The sequence below is a fragment of the Hyla sarda genome, chromosome 2 (assembly GCF_029499605.1).
Source record: "Hyla sarda isolate aHylSar1 chromosome 2, aHylSar1.hap1, whole genome shotgun sequence".
Taxonomy (NCBI): Eukaryota; Metazoa; Chordata; class Amphibia; order Anura; family Hylidae; genus Hyla; species Hyla sarda.
The window spans coordinates 190,584,065-190,601,471 of record NC_079190.1 but is presented as its reverse complement, the minus strand read 5'-3'; the positions used below and the strand labels follow the sequence as shown (position 1 = coordinate 190,601,471).

At 46.0% G+C, this 17,407-nt stretch overlaps 1 protein-coding gene across 3 annotated transcripts in view; it reads right to left on the bottom strand.

Moving 5' to 3' along the window:
* Window positions 1-712: 712 nt before the first annotated feature.
* Window positions 713-17,407, bottom strand: part of LOC130355628 (lanC-like protein 3) — a 113,873-nt gene continuing 97,178 nt past the window's right edge. For 2 of the 3 annotated variants that reach the window (XM_056556008.1, XM_056556010.1), the window contains 2 exons: window positions 4,625-4,887; window positions 713-1,796 (listed from right to left, as the gene is read on the bottom strand). In XM_056556008.1, the coding sequence (XP_056411983.1) occupies window positions 973-1,796; window positions 4,625-4,887 (1,087 nt within the window). In that variant the 3' untranslated portion in view covers window positions 713-972. Of the gene's footprint in view, window positions 1,797-4,600; window positions 4,888-17,407 lie in introns of all 3 variants that reach the window. The other variant, XM_056556009.1, reaches the window with a different exon arrangement.

The window sequence follows — 17,407 nt, the reverse complement described above, 5'->3', positions numbered from 1 at the left end:
TTATTTATGTTAGTCTGTGTGCTCCCTACTGTATACCTGTGTCTGTATTGTAGTTTATTTTGTTGACAGTGACTTCCATGACATATTTAGGGAGGGACTGTCACCCTGGTTGTCGATCCACTATTTAGGCCATATAGCAAGTAGGCAGGGATAGAGGGAGTGGGCGAGAACTGTACTGCACTGCTTCCCTGCCCATACATGACAATTTTGCAGGCCTACATACCTGCATATGCCCTGCTCCTGCATTATGGAAGCTATCTCTGCTTTGGTAGAGCAGATGCCGGGCTTGACTCAGCTGGTTCAGGATTTAGCTAAAAGACTTCAGCAGTTTAAGTTTTCTCTGTCTCAGTCAGCATTAGTTCAGACCTTTACTCAGAGACTGCAAGACCAGGAGCAGCATATCCAGGGCTTGCTAGCCAGAATCCAGGAGCTGGAGTCTGTCCATACCCTGCAGATAGGGAATAAGTGTCTATGGCTGCAGATCTCCTTTAACTTAAAATAACATAGTGCTGGGTGGCAACCATCACCACCACGACACCTGTACTGATTAAGCACCATATTTAGAGTGATCAGGAAGGCAAGGATGGTAGGAACTGTCCCTGCCTTCTCTACGGGGTGTCTGGCTTTCTATGGTGACCGGCTTTCACCTCCTGCAGCTGCACCTTAAAAGGAACTACATTCTCTTTTTTTCATGAATCTGTTTAAATCTGTGAACCAAAAAGTTTATTACCAAATAACGTCTGATCACAAAACATGGAAGATAAATTAAAAAAATAATATGTACATATTTATTTAGTCATTATGATTGGTTTAGCATATTTCATTTATACTATTATCCATCACCCATATAGCTAAGTGATGCCCTTTGAGCTTAATTGCATAAAGTACTTTACATGCTTTGAAGCTGGCAGAAGAGATACAACAGTCCTATACTCAGTAGTAAGGTGACATTATTAAAAGTCCAATGCATTTTTATGCGGTGCAAGATGCATCCAGATGTGTATTGCCATTCTGAGAATCCACAGCCTTCATGTGCTCGCTGATGTCAGAACTATTTGATAATTTGGCCCCAAATTTATCCCCTTTGTTTGGGGATTTTGAGGGTATACACAGGTAGCACAAGAATTTGAAACAGGAGAGGAGTCCTTGAGAGATGCTCGAAGAGAAAAGTTTTTTACAAGGATGGCAAAACTGGTAGAATATAAGCATAAACAGCACTGCCATACAATATGCAATCAACAGCTGCAATACAAGCAGTGGGGCACATACATACATATAAACATCTGTTCTGTATATATACCACAGCAGCAAGAGAGCAGCATTTTCAATAAATCTTACCATATAGTACACAGCCATACGATACCAGTTTTGAGATTTGTTGATCAGATCTGGGTCATTAATCTTGAGCTGAACAGCAGACCAACAAAATATGTTGATGCCGGCATAAAGAAAGGTGAGGAAGCAGAGTACGATTGTAGTACCAACCCTTGACAATGCTTTTTCTATGTTTTCAGGAAAAGGAGACTTACTCTGCCAAAAAAGAATCCATGGATAAAAGAAAAACACAAAAAAGTTTAATAAGACCACTGGCAGGGTCCATATCTGAAGCACCGAGCTGAAAAGAACCAGTACAATGACTCTTGTGGCAATCTCCAGACTCCTCCATAGGAATATGCACAGATAGGCAGCTGGTCTAATACTTATATCATAGTCATCATACTTGATCTTAATCGCCAAGATATTGCACCGTAATGCTCCATACACAATGGACAGCAAAGAAATGCACATGAAGATACCTGCAATTATAAGATTAGTTATTAATGCCAAGGTGAATAAAGTTATCAGTTAGACTGGTCAGCAATTCAGCAACTGTCCTATTCACCTGAAATATCTCCATTCAGATAAATGGAACAGATTTCCAGTCACAGAAAATTCTACAAGCAACCATAGGGATGAATTGAGCTGGATTTAGGCTTGCAGCTTTACATAGGCTTTTAAAATGCCTTCATTTTTTTAAGTATGTCCTACAAATGTATCTGTCATTCCCAGCAACTTAAAAAAAAAAAAAAAAAAAAAAACAAGCTGCCCCGTATGTGTACATAAGCAGTAGCACTATTTCTGACATTATATATGGCATTTCTCACCAGATTTCTGCTTTGGAGGATTCTATAATTTTTTGTTGTCCCTAAGCTAGTAGGTAGATTCCAGTCTCTACAGATTCATACAAGAGGGAATCCTGCTCTTCTACTTCTATATAGTACACCCTAAGAAGCAGCAGCAGCAGAATGAAAGGCATTATAGAGCAGTACCGAGCAGTGTAAGTTAATACAGCACTGAGGTGAGACAGAAATGAGCGGTTTATCACAGTGAGATGGGACAAGAAAGGAGCCTGACAGCATTTTGTCAGATAAAATATATTGATAAGTTTCTTGCAGTTGCTTTTACTCAATTCAGGCAAAGTTTGTTAAAATTATTTAAAATGGCTGATCATGACCAACAGGTCCTATTAATATGTTAAGGCACAAATTTAGTAAAGAACCTTGAAGATTTACACAGAAAACTAAAAATGATATGTTTATCTTGACACTGATGCTAACATTTATATTTTATTATCTGAATATTCCATTTTTAAGTTCCCCTTCTACATGGTACCAGGCAACATGTCTGTACATCACTGTGTAATACATTTTACTACAAGCATTGAAGGGTGTAGGGTTGGGCGGTATACCGGTTCATACCGAATTCCGAAATTTTTGGGCTGCACGATATGAATTTTTCCCATACCGCAATACCGGTTGGGCCCCTCCCCCTCGGGAATGAATGAATCAGCCCAGCGCTGCGCTGTCCCCACATCGGGGAACTAATCATATGTGACCCGCCAGCGCTGTTCTGCCCCCCAATTAATTATCAGCCCAGCGGGGTGCTACTCACATATGTCAAGCACTGCTCTCCTCCGCTTTGTTGGGGGCCGCTGGTGCTGGAACTCACTGTAAGCCAGTGGTCTCCAACCTGTGGACCTCCAGATTTTGCAAAACTACAACTCCCACCATGCCCGGACAACCAACGGCTGTCCGGGCATGCTGGGAGTTGTAGTTTTGCAACAGCTGGAGGTCTGCAGGTTTGAGACCACTGCTGTATGCTGTATCCCTATGCCCGGGCTGCAAAAGATAAAGAAAATAAACTTTAACTTACCCTCCAAAAAACTGTCTGATAAATTTCGGTCTGTTTGGTGGCCCTAGATGGATTTTGTGTCCTCTGCAGATTTTGAAACCCTTCACCTAACTGATTATTTCAGCTGAATCCCCCCTATCCAGCCTATTCCAGCTCACATAGCCATTCTCTGGGTGCCCGGTGAATTCAGATCTCGCCTCACGTCACAGGGTAAATACGACTAAGCGTTCACTGACCTGTTTCCATTCCTCCGTTTTCCCCTACTCTCTCTTTTATTCTCTCTTCTTCCCCTCTGCTTCTTCCACCACCGTTCATTGTACCATACTAACTCAGATATAGATTTCTGTAGACCATTGTTTCTCCCGTAGGGGAGACCAGTTTTGAAATTTTGATACATATGTTGTTTCTTCTACCGAGTGCCCACTGACTTGAGATATCTAGTTATACCTTCCCCAGGAGTGAGCCTCATGATCTAAATATTTGTAGATTAGACACTGTTTACTAGCGACAGTTAGAGATTCTTAGGGATAAGGTCAGTCTACGCTCAACACCGTGATTATATATGTATTATTCAAACTATTGCTGATTTCGTGCATTCTGACTGCTACTGAGTATGGTACCGCATTGATACTTTTTGCTGTTATGTTATTCTTTACTTGAAAACTTCAATACAAACATACTATGTAAAAAAAAATACTTTAACTTACCTACGTCGGTCTTACGCTGGGGACAGGAATGTCGGACAGCCGTCAGCCTATCACCGGCTGGAGCGATGCCCCGCCCCGGCCAGTGATAGGCTGAGCCCACTGTCATGTAAGAAGCCGGCTTCTTACATGACAGTGGGCTCAGCCTATCACTGGCCAGTGACAGGCTGACAGCTGTCCGATGTTCCAGTCCCCAGCGTAAGGCCGGCGTAGGTAAGTTAAAGTTTATTTTCTTTATCTTTTGGAGCCCGGGCATAGGGATACAGCATACAGCAGTGGTCTCAAACCTGCAGACCTCCAGCTGTTGCAAAACTACAACTCCCAGCATGCCCAGACAGCCATCTGGAGGTCCGCAGGTTGGAGACCACTGGCATACAGTATAAAGTTCCAGTGCCGGTGGCCCACAACAAAGAGGAGGAGGGCAGTGCTTGCGGGTGACATATGTGAGTAGTACCCGGCTGGGCTGATAATTAATTGGGGGGGGGGGGGGGAAAACAGCGCTGGCGGGTAACATGGGATTTTGGGGGGGATAGCAGAACATCGCTCGCGGGTCACATGATTTTTTTGGGGGGGGGGGGGGGTGAAAGAAATAACGTTATATACCGTGGAACCGCCATAAGTAAAAAAAATACTGTGATACACATATTTGGTCATACCGCCCAGCTCTAGAAGGGTGGTCTTATTTTAAGTGGTTTACTTACGTAGTGATACTGAAGTTTACTTACGTAGTGATACTGAAGTTTACTTACGTAGTGATACTGAAACATTTTGCTGTAATACAGAGATGTATAGTTGAAGGGTCAGTTGAGGTGCTGATCCGAGGAAAGCTTGGATAACAGAGGCCCGGCTGAAAGCAGATCTGTGTGTAAAGAGTTTTCTTTCAGCTTGACCCACTTCCTTTTCCACTTCATCTGTACAGCCTCCTTTGGGTAATTGTTTCTTTCTGGTGATACTGACATAGGGTTCTTCTATTTTACCAGCATTAAAGTAGATGTAAAGGGTCTCAATACACCTGCACAGTAACCAAGAAAATAGCTTTCAATTGCGTGAGATACATTATTTATTTAGTGATTATGCACAATCTGTACAGCAACTCAACTCTCCTGTAGTTAAAGAGAATCCTGTCATCAGCTTCACCTCCACTAAACTGATGGTATAAACTTGATACCAGTAAAAATGATACTTTCCAATCCTTGATCCGTGCTTTCGTTCCTCCAATATTCTTTTTTTTTTTTTTTTTTTTTATTCGTATGCTAATTGGGAGCTTGGTGAAGGGGGATGGGGTTTGATCTCCGGGGGGGGGGGGGGGGGGGGGTGCACAAATGGTTGAGGGTGGTGGGTTAAGGTGATATCTGTATTCAACCCTCAGAGAAAGTGCTTCTTTCACTGTGCTGAGGCTCCTATGCTGCAGAATGGAGCTTCTTTCTGCAGCATAGGAGCCTCAGCACAGGGTGGGAGGCGATTCCTCTAAAGATTGAAGACAGAAGAGTAATTGTGCACAAGCTCCTGATTAGCATATAAATAAAAAAGACTTTAGAAAGCATGGATCAGGGATCGGTGACATTGGTAACATTTTCATCCGTATTACCTGCACTACAAGCCTATACCAATAGGTTGGTGACATAAGGTGATACTGATGACAGATTCCCTGTAAATTTCCAATTAAAGAGAGAAGTCATTGGGCATGATTTATAAAGTCTGTATAAATCATGGTGAAGAAAAGTTGTAAATTTGTAAGCAAGTCCTTACTTGCACAAAAATGTGCAGCTTTTGCACCTTTTACATTTTTTTTAGTGTGCCTCGCCTGGTGTAAAAGGGGTATAGGCTGATGTATATTGTGGTGGAAATCTACTCCAGCTCAAAACTGCTGTAGATTTCTAAGTCTGCCATGGGGGACAGACACAGAAACGCCTCGGCTAAATGCTATGACTGCTGGGACTTTACTAAAACTGGTATGTGAGACAGTAGTGTTAATAAATCACCCCATTGTGTTGTCTGCTTCCCAGCTAAAACTCTTAGGTCTCCTGCACTTGTGTGGTGTTCCAGTACACCTGAGTGTATTACAACTCTGTAGACACATTATTATTTTTGTTTTGTGCTGTAGATGGCAATATAGGTCTTGCAGGTGCTGAACTTGGATTTTAGGGGTTGTGTGTGCCTGAAAAGCCTCACTTTTGTTTGGTTGTGTAGTGTGCTATATGTATTTTGTTGTTGTATATATTGTTGTAGTTCAAATGTTTCTTTTATGTACTGTATATATATATATGGTGTATATTGTTTGGTTGCACCTAGGGTTTGGGTTTAGCATTAGGTGTGGTGGTGGGCTAAAAGGCTGGTTCATTGAAGTCTGTCATCATGTATTGGGGACATGGGATGTGGGACCAGCTCAGGGCCAAAAAGTTGTGTAGATCTTTGTGTGGAAGAATGAGTGTGGGGTGGACCGGTGTTTTATTTTATGCTACAGTGTCAGTGGTTTTATGATTGGTCTTATAATTCATTATATTAGTATGTACTGGTGACAATTTATGTACAACATTTTAATAAAAGATTTACAGCTCTATAGAACCTAAAAGTTCTATAGAGCTTTAAAATGGCCCATAAATAATTGTAAATCTAAAATAATGGAATGTAAGATTAGCACCATGTCTAAAATATGGGCTGCACGGAACTGGTATGTGTTACGCCGAGCGCTCCGGGTCCCCGCTCCTCCCCGGAGCGCTCGCAACATCCTCGCTACTGCAGCGCCCCGGTCAGATCTACTGACCGGGTGCGCTGCAATACCGCCCCCAGCCGGGATGCGATTCGCGATGCGGGTGGCGCCCGCTCGCGATGCGCACCCCGGCTCCCGTACCTGACTCGCTCTCCGTCGGTCCTGTCCCGGCGCGCGCAGCCCCGCTCCCTGGGGCGCGCGCGCGCGCCGGGTCTCTGCGATTTGGAGGGCCACTGCGCCACTGATTGGCGCAGTTGGTCTAATTGGTGTGTTCACCTGTGCACTCCCTATGTATACCTCACTTCCCCTGCACTCCCTCGCCGGATCTTGTTGCCATTGTGCCAGTGAAAGCGTTTCCTAGTGTGTTCCTAGCCTGTGTTCCAGACCTCCTGCCGTTGCCCCTGACTACGATCCTTGCTGCCTGCCCCGACCTTCTGCTACGTCCGACCTTGCTCTTGTCTACTCCCTTGTACCGCGCCTATCTTCAGCAGTCAGAGAGGTTGAGCCGTTGCTAGTGGATACGACCTGGTTACTACCGCCGCTGCAAGACCATCCCGCTTTGCTGGTGAATACCAGTAGTAACTTAGAACCGGTCCACTAGCACGGTCCACGCCAATCCCTCTCTGGCACAGAGGATCCACCTCCTGCCAGCCGAATCGTGACAGTAGATCCGGCCATGGATCCCGCTGAAGTTCCACTGCCAGTTGTCGCCGACCTCACCACGGTGGTCGCCCAGCAGTCGCAACAGATAGCGCAACAAGGCCACCAGCTGTCTCAACTGACCGTGATGCTACAGCAGCTACTACCACAGCTTCAGCAATCATCTCCTCCGCCAGCTCCTGCACCTCCTCCGCAGCGAGTGGCCGCTTCCGGCCTACGACTATCCTTGCCGGATAAATTTGATGGGGACTCTAAGTTTTGCCGTGGCTTTCTTTCGCAATGTTCCCTGCACTTGGAGATGATGTCGGACCAGTTTCCTACTGAAAGGTCTAAGGTGGCTTTCGTAGTCAGCCTTCTGTCTGGGAAAGCTCTGTCATGGGCCACACCGCTCTGGGACCGCATGACCCCGTCACTGCCTCTGTACACTCCTTCTTCTCGGAAATTCGAAGTGTCTTTGAGGAACCTGCCCGAGCCTCTTCTGCTGAGACTGCCCTGCTGAACCTGGTCCAGGGTAATTCTTCCGTTGGCGAGTACGCCATCCAATTCCGTACTCTTGCTTCCGAATTATCCTGGAATAATGAGGCCCTCTGCGCGACCTTTAAAAAAGGCCTATCCAGCAACATTAAAGATGTTCTGGCCGCACGAGAAATTCCTGCTAACCTGCATGAACTCATTCATCTAGCCACTCGCATTGACATGCGTTTTTCCGAAAGGCGTCAGGAGCTCCGCCAGGATATGGACTTTGTTCGCACGAGGCGTTTTTTCTCCCCGGCTCCTCTCTCCTCTGGTCCTCTGCAATCCGTTCCTGTGCCTCCCGCCGTGGAGGCTATGCAAGTTGACCGGTCTCGCTTGACACCTCAAGAGAGGACACGACGCCGCATGGAGAATCTTTGCCTGTACTGTGCCGGTACCGAACACTTCCTGAAGGATTGTCCTATCCGTCCTCCCCGCCTGGAAAGACGTACGCTGACTCCGCACAAAGGTGAGACAGTTCTTGATGTCAACTCTGCTTCTCCACGCCTTACTGTGCCTGTGCGGATATCTGCCTCTACCTTCTCCTTCTCTACTATGGCCTTCTTGGATTCCGGATCTGCAGGAAATTTTATTTTGGCCTCTCTCATCAACAGGTTCAACATCCCGGTGACCAGTCTCGCCAGACCCCTCTACATCAATTGTGTTAACAATGAAAGATTGGACTGTACCGTGCGTTACCGCACGGAGCCCCTCCTAATGTGCATCGGACCTCATCACGAAAAAATTGAGTTTTTGGTCCTCTCCAATTGCACTTCCGAAATTCTCCTTGGACTACCGTGGCTTCAACGCCATTCCCCAACCCTTGATTGGTCCACAGGAGAGATCAAGAGCTGGGGTACTTCTTGGACTGTCTTAAACCGGTTCCCAGTACTCCCTGCCGTGACCCTGTGGGTCCCCCTGTAACCGGTCTCCCTAAGGCTTATATGGACTTTGCTGACGTATTTTGCAAAAAACAAGCTGAGACTTTACCTCCTCACAGGCCTTATGACTGTCCTATTGACCTCCTCCCGGGCACTACTCCACCCCGGGGCAGAATTTATCCTCTGTCCGCCCCAGAGACTCTTGCTATGTCTGAATACATCCAGGAAAATTTAAAAAAGGGGTTTATCCGCAAATCCTCCTCTCCTGCCGGAGCTGGATTTTTCTTTGTGTCCAAAAAAGATGGCTCCCTACGTCCTTGCATTGATTACCGCGGACTTAATAAAATCACGGTAAAGAACCGCTACCCCCTACCTCTTATCTCAGAACTCTTTGATCGCCTTCAAGGTGCCCACATCTTTACCAAACTGGACTTAAGAGGTGCTTATAATCTCATCCGCATCAGGGAGGGGGACGAATGGAAAACTGCATTTAACACCAGAGATGGACACTTTGAGTATCTAGTCATGCCCTTTGGCCTGTGCAACGCCCCTGCCGTCTTCCAAGACTTTGTTAATGAAATTTTTCGTGATCTCTTATATTCCTGTGTTGTTGTGTATCTGGACGATATTCTGATTTTTTCTGCCAACCTAGAAGAACATCGCCAGCATGTCCGCATGGTTCTTCAGAGACTTCGAGACAATCAACTTTATGCCAAAATGGAGAAATGTCTGTTTGAATGTCAATCTCTTCCTTTCCTAGGATACTTGGTCTCTGGCCAGGGACTACAAATGGACCCAGATAAACTCTCTGCCGTCTTAGATTGGCCACGCCCCTCCGGACTCCGTGCTATCCAACGTTTTTTGGGGTTCGCCAATTATTACAGACAATTTATTCCACATTTTTCCACTATTGTGGCGCCTATCGTGGCTTTAACCAAGAAGAATGCCAATCCTAAGTCCTGGTCTCCCCAAGCGGAAGACGCATTTAAACGGCTCAAGTCTGCCTTTTCTTCTGCTCCCGTGCTCTCCAGACCTGACCCATCTAAACCCTTCCTATTGGAGGTTGATGCCTCCTCAGTGGGAGCTGGAGCGGTCCTTCTACAAAAAAATTCTTCCGGGCATGCTGTTACTTGTGGTTTTTTTTCTAGGACCTTCTCTCCGGCGGAGAGGAACTACTCCATCGGGGATCGAGAACTACTGGCCATTAAATTGGCACTTGAGGAATGGAGGCATCTGCTGGAGGGATCAAAATTTCCAGTTATCATTTACACCGATCACAAGAATCTCTCCTATCTCCAGTCTGCCCAACGGCTGAATCCTCGCCAGGCCAGGTGGTCGTTGTTCTCTGCCCGTTTTAACTTTGAAATTCATTTTCGCCCTGCCGACAAGAACATTAGGGCCGATGCTCTCTCTCGTTCCTCGGATGCCTCGGAAGTAGAGGTCTCTCCGCAACACATCATTCCTCCTGACTGTCTGATCTCCACTTCTCCAGTCTCCATCAGGCAAACTCCTCCAGGGAAGACCTTCGTTTCTCCACGCCAACGTCTCGGGATTCTCAAATGGGGTCACTCCTCCCACCTCGCAGGCCATGCGGGCATCAAAAAGTCCTTGCAACTCATCTCTCATTTCTATTGGTGGCCGACTCTGGAGACGGATGTTGTTGATTTTGTGCGGGCCTGTACTGTCTGTGCCCGGGATAAGACTCCTCGCCAGAAGCCTGCTGGTCTCCTTCATCCTCTGCCTGTCCCCGAACAGCCTTGGTCTCTGATTGGTATGGACTTTATTACAGACTTACCCCCATCCCGTGGCAACACTGTTGTTTGGGTGGTCGTTGATCGATTTTCCAAGATGGCACATTTTATTCCTCTTCCTGGTCTTCCTTCAGCGCCTCAGTTGGCAAAACAATTTTTTGTACACATTTTTCGTCTTCACGGTTTGCCCACGCAGATCGTCTCGGATAGAGGCGTCCAATTCGTGTCAAAATTCTGGAGGGCTCTCTGTAAACAACTCAAGATTAAATTAAACTTCTCTTCTGCTTATCATCCTCAATCCAATGGGCAAGTAGAAAGAATTAACCAGGTCCTGGGTGACTATTTACGGCATTTTGTTTCCTCCCGCCAGGATGACTGGGCAGATCTTCTACCATGGGCCGAATTCTCGTACAACTTCAGAGTCTCTGAATCTTCTGCTAAATCCCCATTTTTCGTGGTGTACGGCCGTCACCCTCTTCCCCCCCTCCCTACTCCCTTGCCCTCTGGTTTGCCCGCTGTGGATGAAGTGACTCGTGATCTTTCCACCATATGGAAAGAGACCCAAAATTCTCTTTTACAGGCTTCATCTCGCATGAAAAAGTTTGCCGATAACAAAAGAAGAGCTTCCCCCATTTTTGCTCCCGGAGACAAGGTATGGCTCTCCGCTAAATATGTCCGCTTCCGTGTCCCCAGTTACAAACTGGGACCACGCTATCTGGGTCCTTTCAAAATCTTGTGCCAAATTAATCCTGTCTCTTACAAACTTCTTCTTCCTCCTTCTCTTCGTATTCCCAATGCCTTTCATGTCTCTCTCCTTAAACCACTCATCATCAACCGTTTCTCTCCCAAACTTGTTTCTCCCACTCCTGTTTCCGGTTCTTCTGACATCTTCTCCGTGAAGGAGATACTGGCCTCCAAGACGGTCAGAGGGAAAAAATTTTTTTGGGTTGATTGGGAGGGCTGTGGTCCTGAAGAGAGATCCTGGGAACCTGAGGACAACATCCTAGACAAAAGTCTGGTCCTCAGGTTCTCAGGCTCCAAGAAGAGGGGGAGACCCAAGGGGGGGGGGGTACTGTTACGCCGAGCGCTCCGGGTCCCCGCTCCTCCCCGGAGCGCTCGCAACATCCTCGCTACTGCAGCGCCCCGGTCAGATCTACTGACCGGGTGCGCTGCGATACCGCCCCCAGCCGGGATGCGATTCGCGATGCGGGTGGCGCCCGCTCGCGATGCGCACCCCAGCTCCCGTACCTGACTCGCTCTCCGTCGGTCCTGTCCCGGCGCGCGCGGCCCCGCTCCCTGGGGCGCCCGTGCGCCGGGTCTCTGCGATTTGGAGGGCCACTGCGCCACTGATTGGCGCAGTTGGTCTAATTGGTGTGTTCACCTGTGCACTCCCTATGTATACCTCACTTCCCCTGCACTCCCTCGCCGGATCTTGTTGCCATTGTGCCAGTGAAAGCGTTTCCTAGTGTGTTCCTAGCCTGTGTTCCAGACCTCCTGCCGTTGCCCCTGACTACGATCCTTGCTGCCTGCCCCGACCTTCTGCTACGTCCGACCTTGCTCTTGTCTACTCCCTTGTACCGCGCCTATCTTCAGCAGTCAGAGAGGTTGAGCCGTTGCTAGTGGATACGACTTGGTTACTACCGCCGCTGCAAGACCATCCCGCTTTGCGGCGGGCTCTGGTGAATACCAGTAGTAACTTAGAACCGGTCCACTAGCACGGTCCACGCCAATCCCTCTCTGGCACAGAGGATCCACCTCCTGCCAGCCGAATCGTGACAGTATGGATCTCAAATACGCTTGTCATTATTAAGCTCAGCAAAAGCTTTAAAACTACAATGTACATGGTTTGTATTATTTCAGCTAAGACTGGATTCACATCACAATTTGCGCCTCCGAGGCCTGAATTCATAGGGCAACTGTCAAGTTATATGCCAACATATCCATTTCTTAACAGCCAAGGGCCCCATTTATTTCAATGGCCCGAGCATTGTCAGCTAGTGACTAACTTCAGGTCTTTTTCCGAGTGTATACAAGTTTTGGTTGGGACTAATCTTGGCTTGTAGCACTTTTCAGTATGAGACAAAGCTTGAATACGTATAGAAAATGACCCAAACGTATCTGTGCCTTGGATGCACAAGTTACGATATGAACCTAGCCTAACCCACATTTCCTTGCAGTCTCTTTATCTTTCAAAAATGCCAAAGATTGCACTACTCTTATAAGCTTACATAAGCCTAGAAATGAAGTCACAGGCTTTATTCTTATTGCTTAGCAACAATAATGACGGCTATGAAAATGCTGAATGCATCCATTGAGATTAGGAGAAAGGTAAAAGAAAGTGTGAAGGTGATATGGAAGTGACAAAAGAGGGAATATGTCTTAAATGAGCAGTCATTTATTCACAGTTGGACACCACACAATGAGGGACATTTATCAATGTTTGCTTATGTATTCTTTTTTTTAGTAATTTTTTCCTTACTTTTTTTTTGCTTATGTGCGACGTATTTATCAACTGGTTTCAGCCTGTTGATAATTTTCTTTCACGTAAGCAATTTTTCCTTTTTTACTTTAGTAGTAGCTTTTTCTGCTCCATGTTTGAGCTGGAGTAAATTTAGTCAATTTTTAACGCTGTTGCGACTTTTTTTTGCGCAGTTGCGACTTTCGCAGTTAATAAATACCTGACTACCCGTAGTCCATTTTAAAATTATTACTACATAGTAAATTTTAGGAAAACTTGCTTTTCTCGCTTTCCAGTCAAAATGTCGCACGAAAAATCGTGTAGTCGCAGTTGCGACAATTTTGCGACAATTATAGTAAAGAAAACCTGACTAAACCCGTTGATAAATGTCCATAAATATGATTATATTGAGGCATTATGCTACATTGAAAAAATATAATTTTCAATTTTCCCCATCAATTTGTGCTTAATATGCCATAATGAGAATGTAAGAACTGAATTTTAGAAATTTTAGCAAATTTATTAAAATGGAAAAACTAAAATTTCGCACCCTTTTCTATGAGACTTGAAATTTGGCTCTAGGGACCTCCCATTTCTCTTGATCATCTTCTAAGTATGGTAACACTTATGGTATTTCACGCTGCGGATGTGCCGACAGCAGTCATAAGAGCAAGTTCTCTGCAGCGGCTGGGTAACTGTGTGTCCACTCGTCGTGGAAGATTTCCCGCTGCGCATCTGTTACAAGTAGGCACTGTATCTGCAGCACCAAATCTGCCTCTACGAGCAGACACAGAGAGCTACCCAACCCCTCCCACCCACCACAGCAGGGAGCTAACCCAATTATAGGCTTTCCCATGACACTAACCACAAGATCTGCTAAATTCTATGTTTAGGGAGACAGTGGCCCTCATTTACTATTGCAAACCCGACATGTTTTAGTCGGGTTGTGCGCCAGATTCTGTCGACTTGCGCCAGAAATTCTGTCTGCGCCAGATTTTGCGCCAGAATATGCGTCAGAATTGATAAAACTCCGACTAACCAGGGCTGTGGAGTCGGTAAATAAATGTTCCGACTCCGGAGTTTTCTGTACTTCCAACTCCGACTCCTCTGTATTAATATGCAAATGTATTTTATACATTCCTTGAAGGAAAGAAAGGCAACATACATGTCATTACCACAGGACTACTGGCTGGGAAGTCAACAGTCTACTGTATTGAACAGTTTGTTGCTGATCTGCTGCTGAAGATAGGACAGTGGGAGGATCCAGGAAGGGGCATTTATTATAAAACATGATTTCCCTAGTAGAATCCCATAGTCATGTTTAAAGTTTGAGCTAACAATTGCCCCTCTGCCCCTAGACATCTTATCCCCTATCCAAAGGATAGGGGATAAGATGTCAGATCGCCGGGTACCCGCTGCTGGGGACCCCTGGGATCGCCGCTGCGGCACCGCGCTTTCATTACTACACAGAGCGACTTCGCTCTGTGCGTAATGATGGGCGATACAGGGGACGGAGCAGCGTGATGTCATGGCTCCGCCCCTCGTGACGTCACGGCCTGCCCTCTTAATGCAAGTCTATGGCAGGGGGTGTGATGACCGCCATGCCCCCTCCCATAGACTTGTATTGAGGGGGCTGGCCGTGACATCATGAGGGGCGGAGTCGTGACATAACGATGCTACAGCCCCTGTATCGCCCGTCATTACGCACAGAGCGAACTCGCTCTGTGCAGTAATGATAGCGCGGTGCCGCAGCAGCGGGACCCCGGCGATCTGACATCTTATCCCCTATCCTTTGGATAGGGGATAAGATGTCTAGGGGCGAGTACCCCTTTAAGCTAACAATCAAGTTTACAAGTTTTTATAGCCTTAGCTGAATGGCAGCAGTTTTTCCCATGGTTTACAGCTTCAGTCTTGTACTTTTGACCCTCCATTCCCTTCACTTATACAAGTGTCTCAAGTCCTGCAAAAAACATATTTCCTTAACCCCTTATCAGTGAGAGGCTAGGTTCCCTGTAACAGCAGAACACAACACTATGGAAAGTATAAGTATTGCCGCTCCTAATTCTGCGTTGTGTGCCATATAGTAAAGCACATGAAAAGCATGCTTCTTCACAGTCACTTAACATGTTCGTTTTGCGGTTACGTGAGGCACTGCATGCATTGGTCTTTATTCTTAAAGTAGAGAAGTCATTAATTATAACTTTTTGTGAATTGGGACATTTAAACTTGCTTTTTTTATTTTTTTATTCCAATCTAAATTTAGTAGGAGTCAGACTCGTGCATTGTTTGCCGACTCCGACTCCAGGTACCCAAAATTTCGTCCGACTCCACAGCTCTGCGACTAACTCTCCCTTTTGCTTAGAAAACCCGAAAAAGGGGCGTGATCTCCGAAAAGGGGCGTGTTCCCGACATTTTCACAAAAAACCAACATATTTACTAAGGTTTCCACATAAAATGTGGTGGATTTGAGCTGAGGAAAACCAGACAGGCCAGAGCATGTGTAAAAAAAAAGAAGAGTGTAGGTAAAGTAGAAAATGTAGGGAAAACTTAGTAAATACCGTGGAAAATAAATTGTAGGGAATTAAAACCCACAAAGAAACCTACACTCCACTCTTAGTAAATAAGGGCCATTGTTTCATTTGTAATATATTACAGATGTTGGACACTAGGCCTGGGTGGTGACCAGCTGCATTGGGTTCTATTTGGGTGCACTTCTGGCTTCAGATGAAACAATTTCTATGTATCTTCAAAAGCTACATGTCTATGATGCAGCAGAGATGTAATATTCCAGCAGAAATGTGCCAGAGAAGAACTAAACCTTACAGTGCCATAAATAATTCACATGGATTATGACCGTACATGTGCTGATATAAATTAGAACTGAAGATATATATGTTATTGTGCAGTTTTTCCTACCAACATGTCTATTAGATTGGGTGATATAAGGACTCTACTACCATGTGCCATGGCTTCTGATTTTATAGAATCTATGATGGATTCACTTTTCTAAATTTTTCTGATAGTTCCCAGTGATTTACAATGGGTCCAATAGGTTTCATGCAAACAACATTAGTAGGGAAAGCTGGGCTCCTTCTGGAGATTGCGTTGGTCCCAGTTGTCGGACCCATGTGGTCAGACACTTATCCCTATGCTGTGGACAGGGTATATACGTTTTTAATAACTGGATAACCCTGTTCAATCTGGATCAGCAAAGGGTCTATCTGTCACTAAAATCTAGTGGGTACTGGCCTGTGTATCCACAAGATTCCTGAAACAATAGCCAAGATAACTCCTGCACCATCTATCTAACCCTTTAGTCACAGCGTCATCTAAGAAGACTGACAGTGGGAGGAGGCTTCATCTGCCAGTTCATCAGTAGACCACAATGTAATCTCTGTGTGTTGATGGCTTACCAATAAATGCCCCCAGGTCTCCCACAGGTAAAACATTTTCCCTGCCAATGAAGTTACAGCACAAGCGCATCCATCACCGATCATGAGAACGGAGGTCAACTGTCCCCCTAAGGCCAGGTTCACATTACGGAATTTCAAACTGAAATTCTGCTTAGGAATTTCAGACAGAAATTCTGCTGCATAAAACTTAAAATAGAGATGATTAGGTTTTCCGTGAACCCTGTCACACTTCAGAATTTTCTGGTCAGAATTTCCGACTATAGTGTTAAAAATTCCACCAGAACATTGAACTTGTTCAATGTTCTGGCAGAATCTGCTCCACAGACATTGCACTCTATGGGGATGGCACGGTACTAGCAGCAACTGATTCAATCAGCGCTGGCTGCGCTCAGAAGCTCTGGACAAAAGTGTGAACCTGGCCTAAGTGAATGGAGTAGCAGCACACATGTCCAGCCATCGCGCCATTCACTGTCCATGGAAGTTCAGAATGTTGCTGAACTTGACTATGTTCAGAATCTACAAATTGGAGTGAATGGAGTGACGGTCGAGCATGGACGCTCAAGCAGGCAGCTCCATTCACGTCTCAGAGGACATTTGTCTTCCATAACTGTGATCAATGGGGTCTCAGAGGTCAGATCCCGGCCAACTAGGTAGTTATCCTCAAAATTGTGAATAGGGGATAACCCCGAATCTGGGATAACCCCATTAAGTGATGGCCTGGGCCGCCCTGACATTATGTGTATTTCATGACAGAGGGCACTGCTAGACCTGTCACTTAAGACTGGACGTAAGGAGTATAGGTTAGGGATCGACCGATATTGTTTTTTTAGGGCCGATACCGATACCGATAATCGGTGCAGGTTAGGGCCGATAGCCGATAACTTATACCGATATTCCGGTATAAGTTATTGGCTATTTAACCCCCTGCGACACCGCTGCAGAACATTGATTTAAAGCGGGCGCTTTAAATCAATGATCAGCAGTGGCTTTTGCGGGGCCATAGGCCGCCGCCGCCACCCGCTTCCCTCCCCTACCTGTCAGGGTGGTCCGGGCCATCCATCCATCGTTCATGTAGTGTCCGGGGGCGTTCCGGGTGAAGAGTGAACCGGTCCGGGCTGTCCTTCTCCGGCGGTCATCTTCTCCACT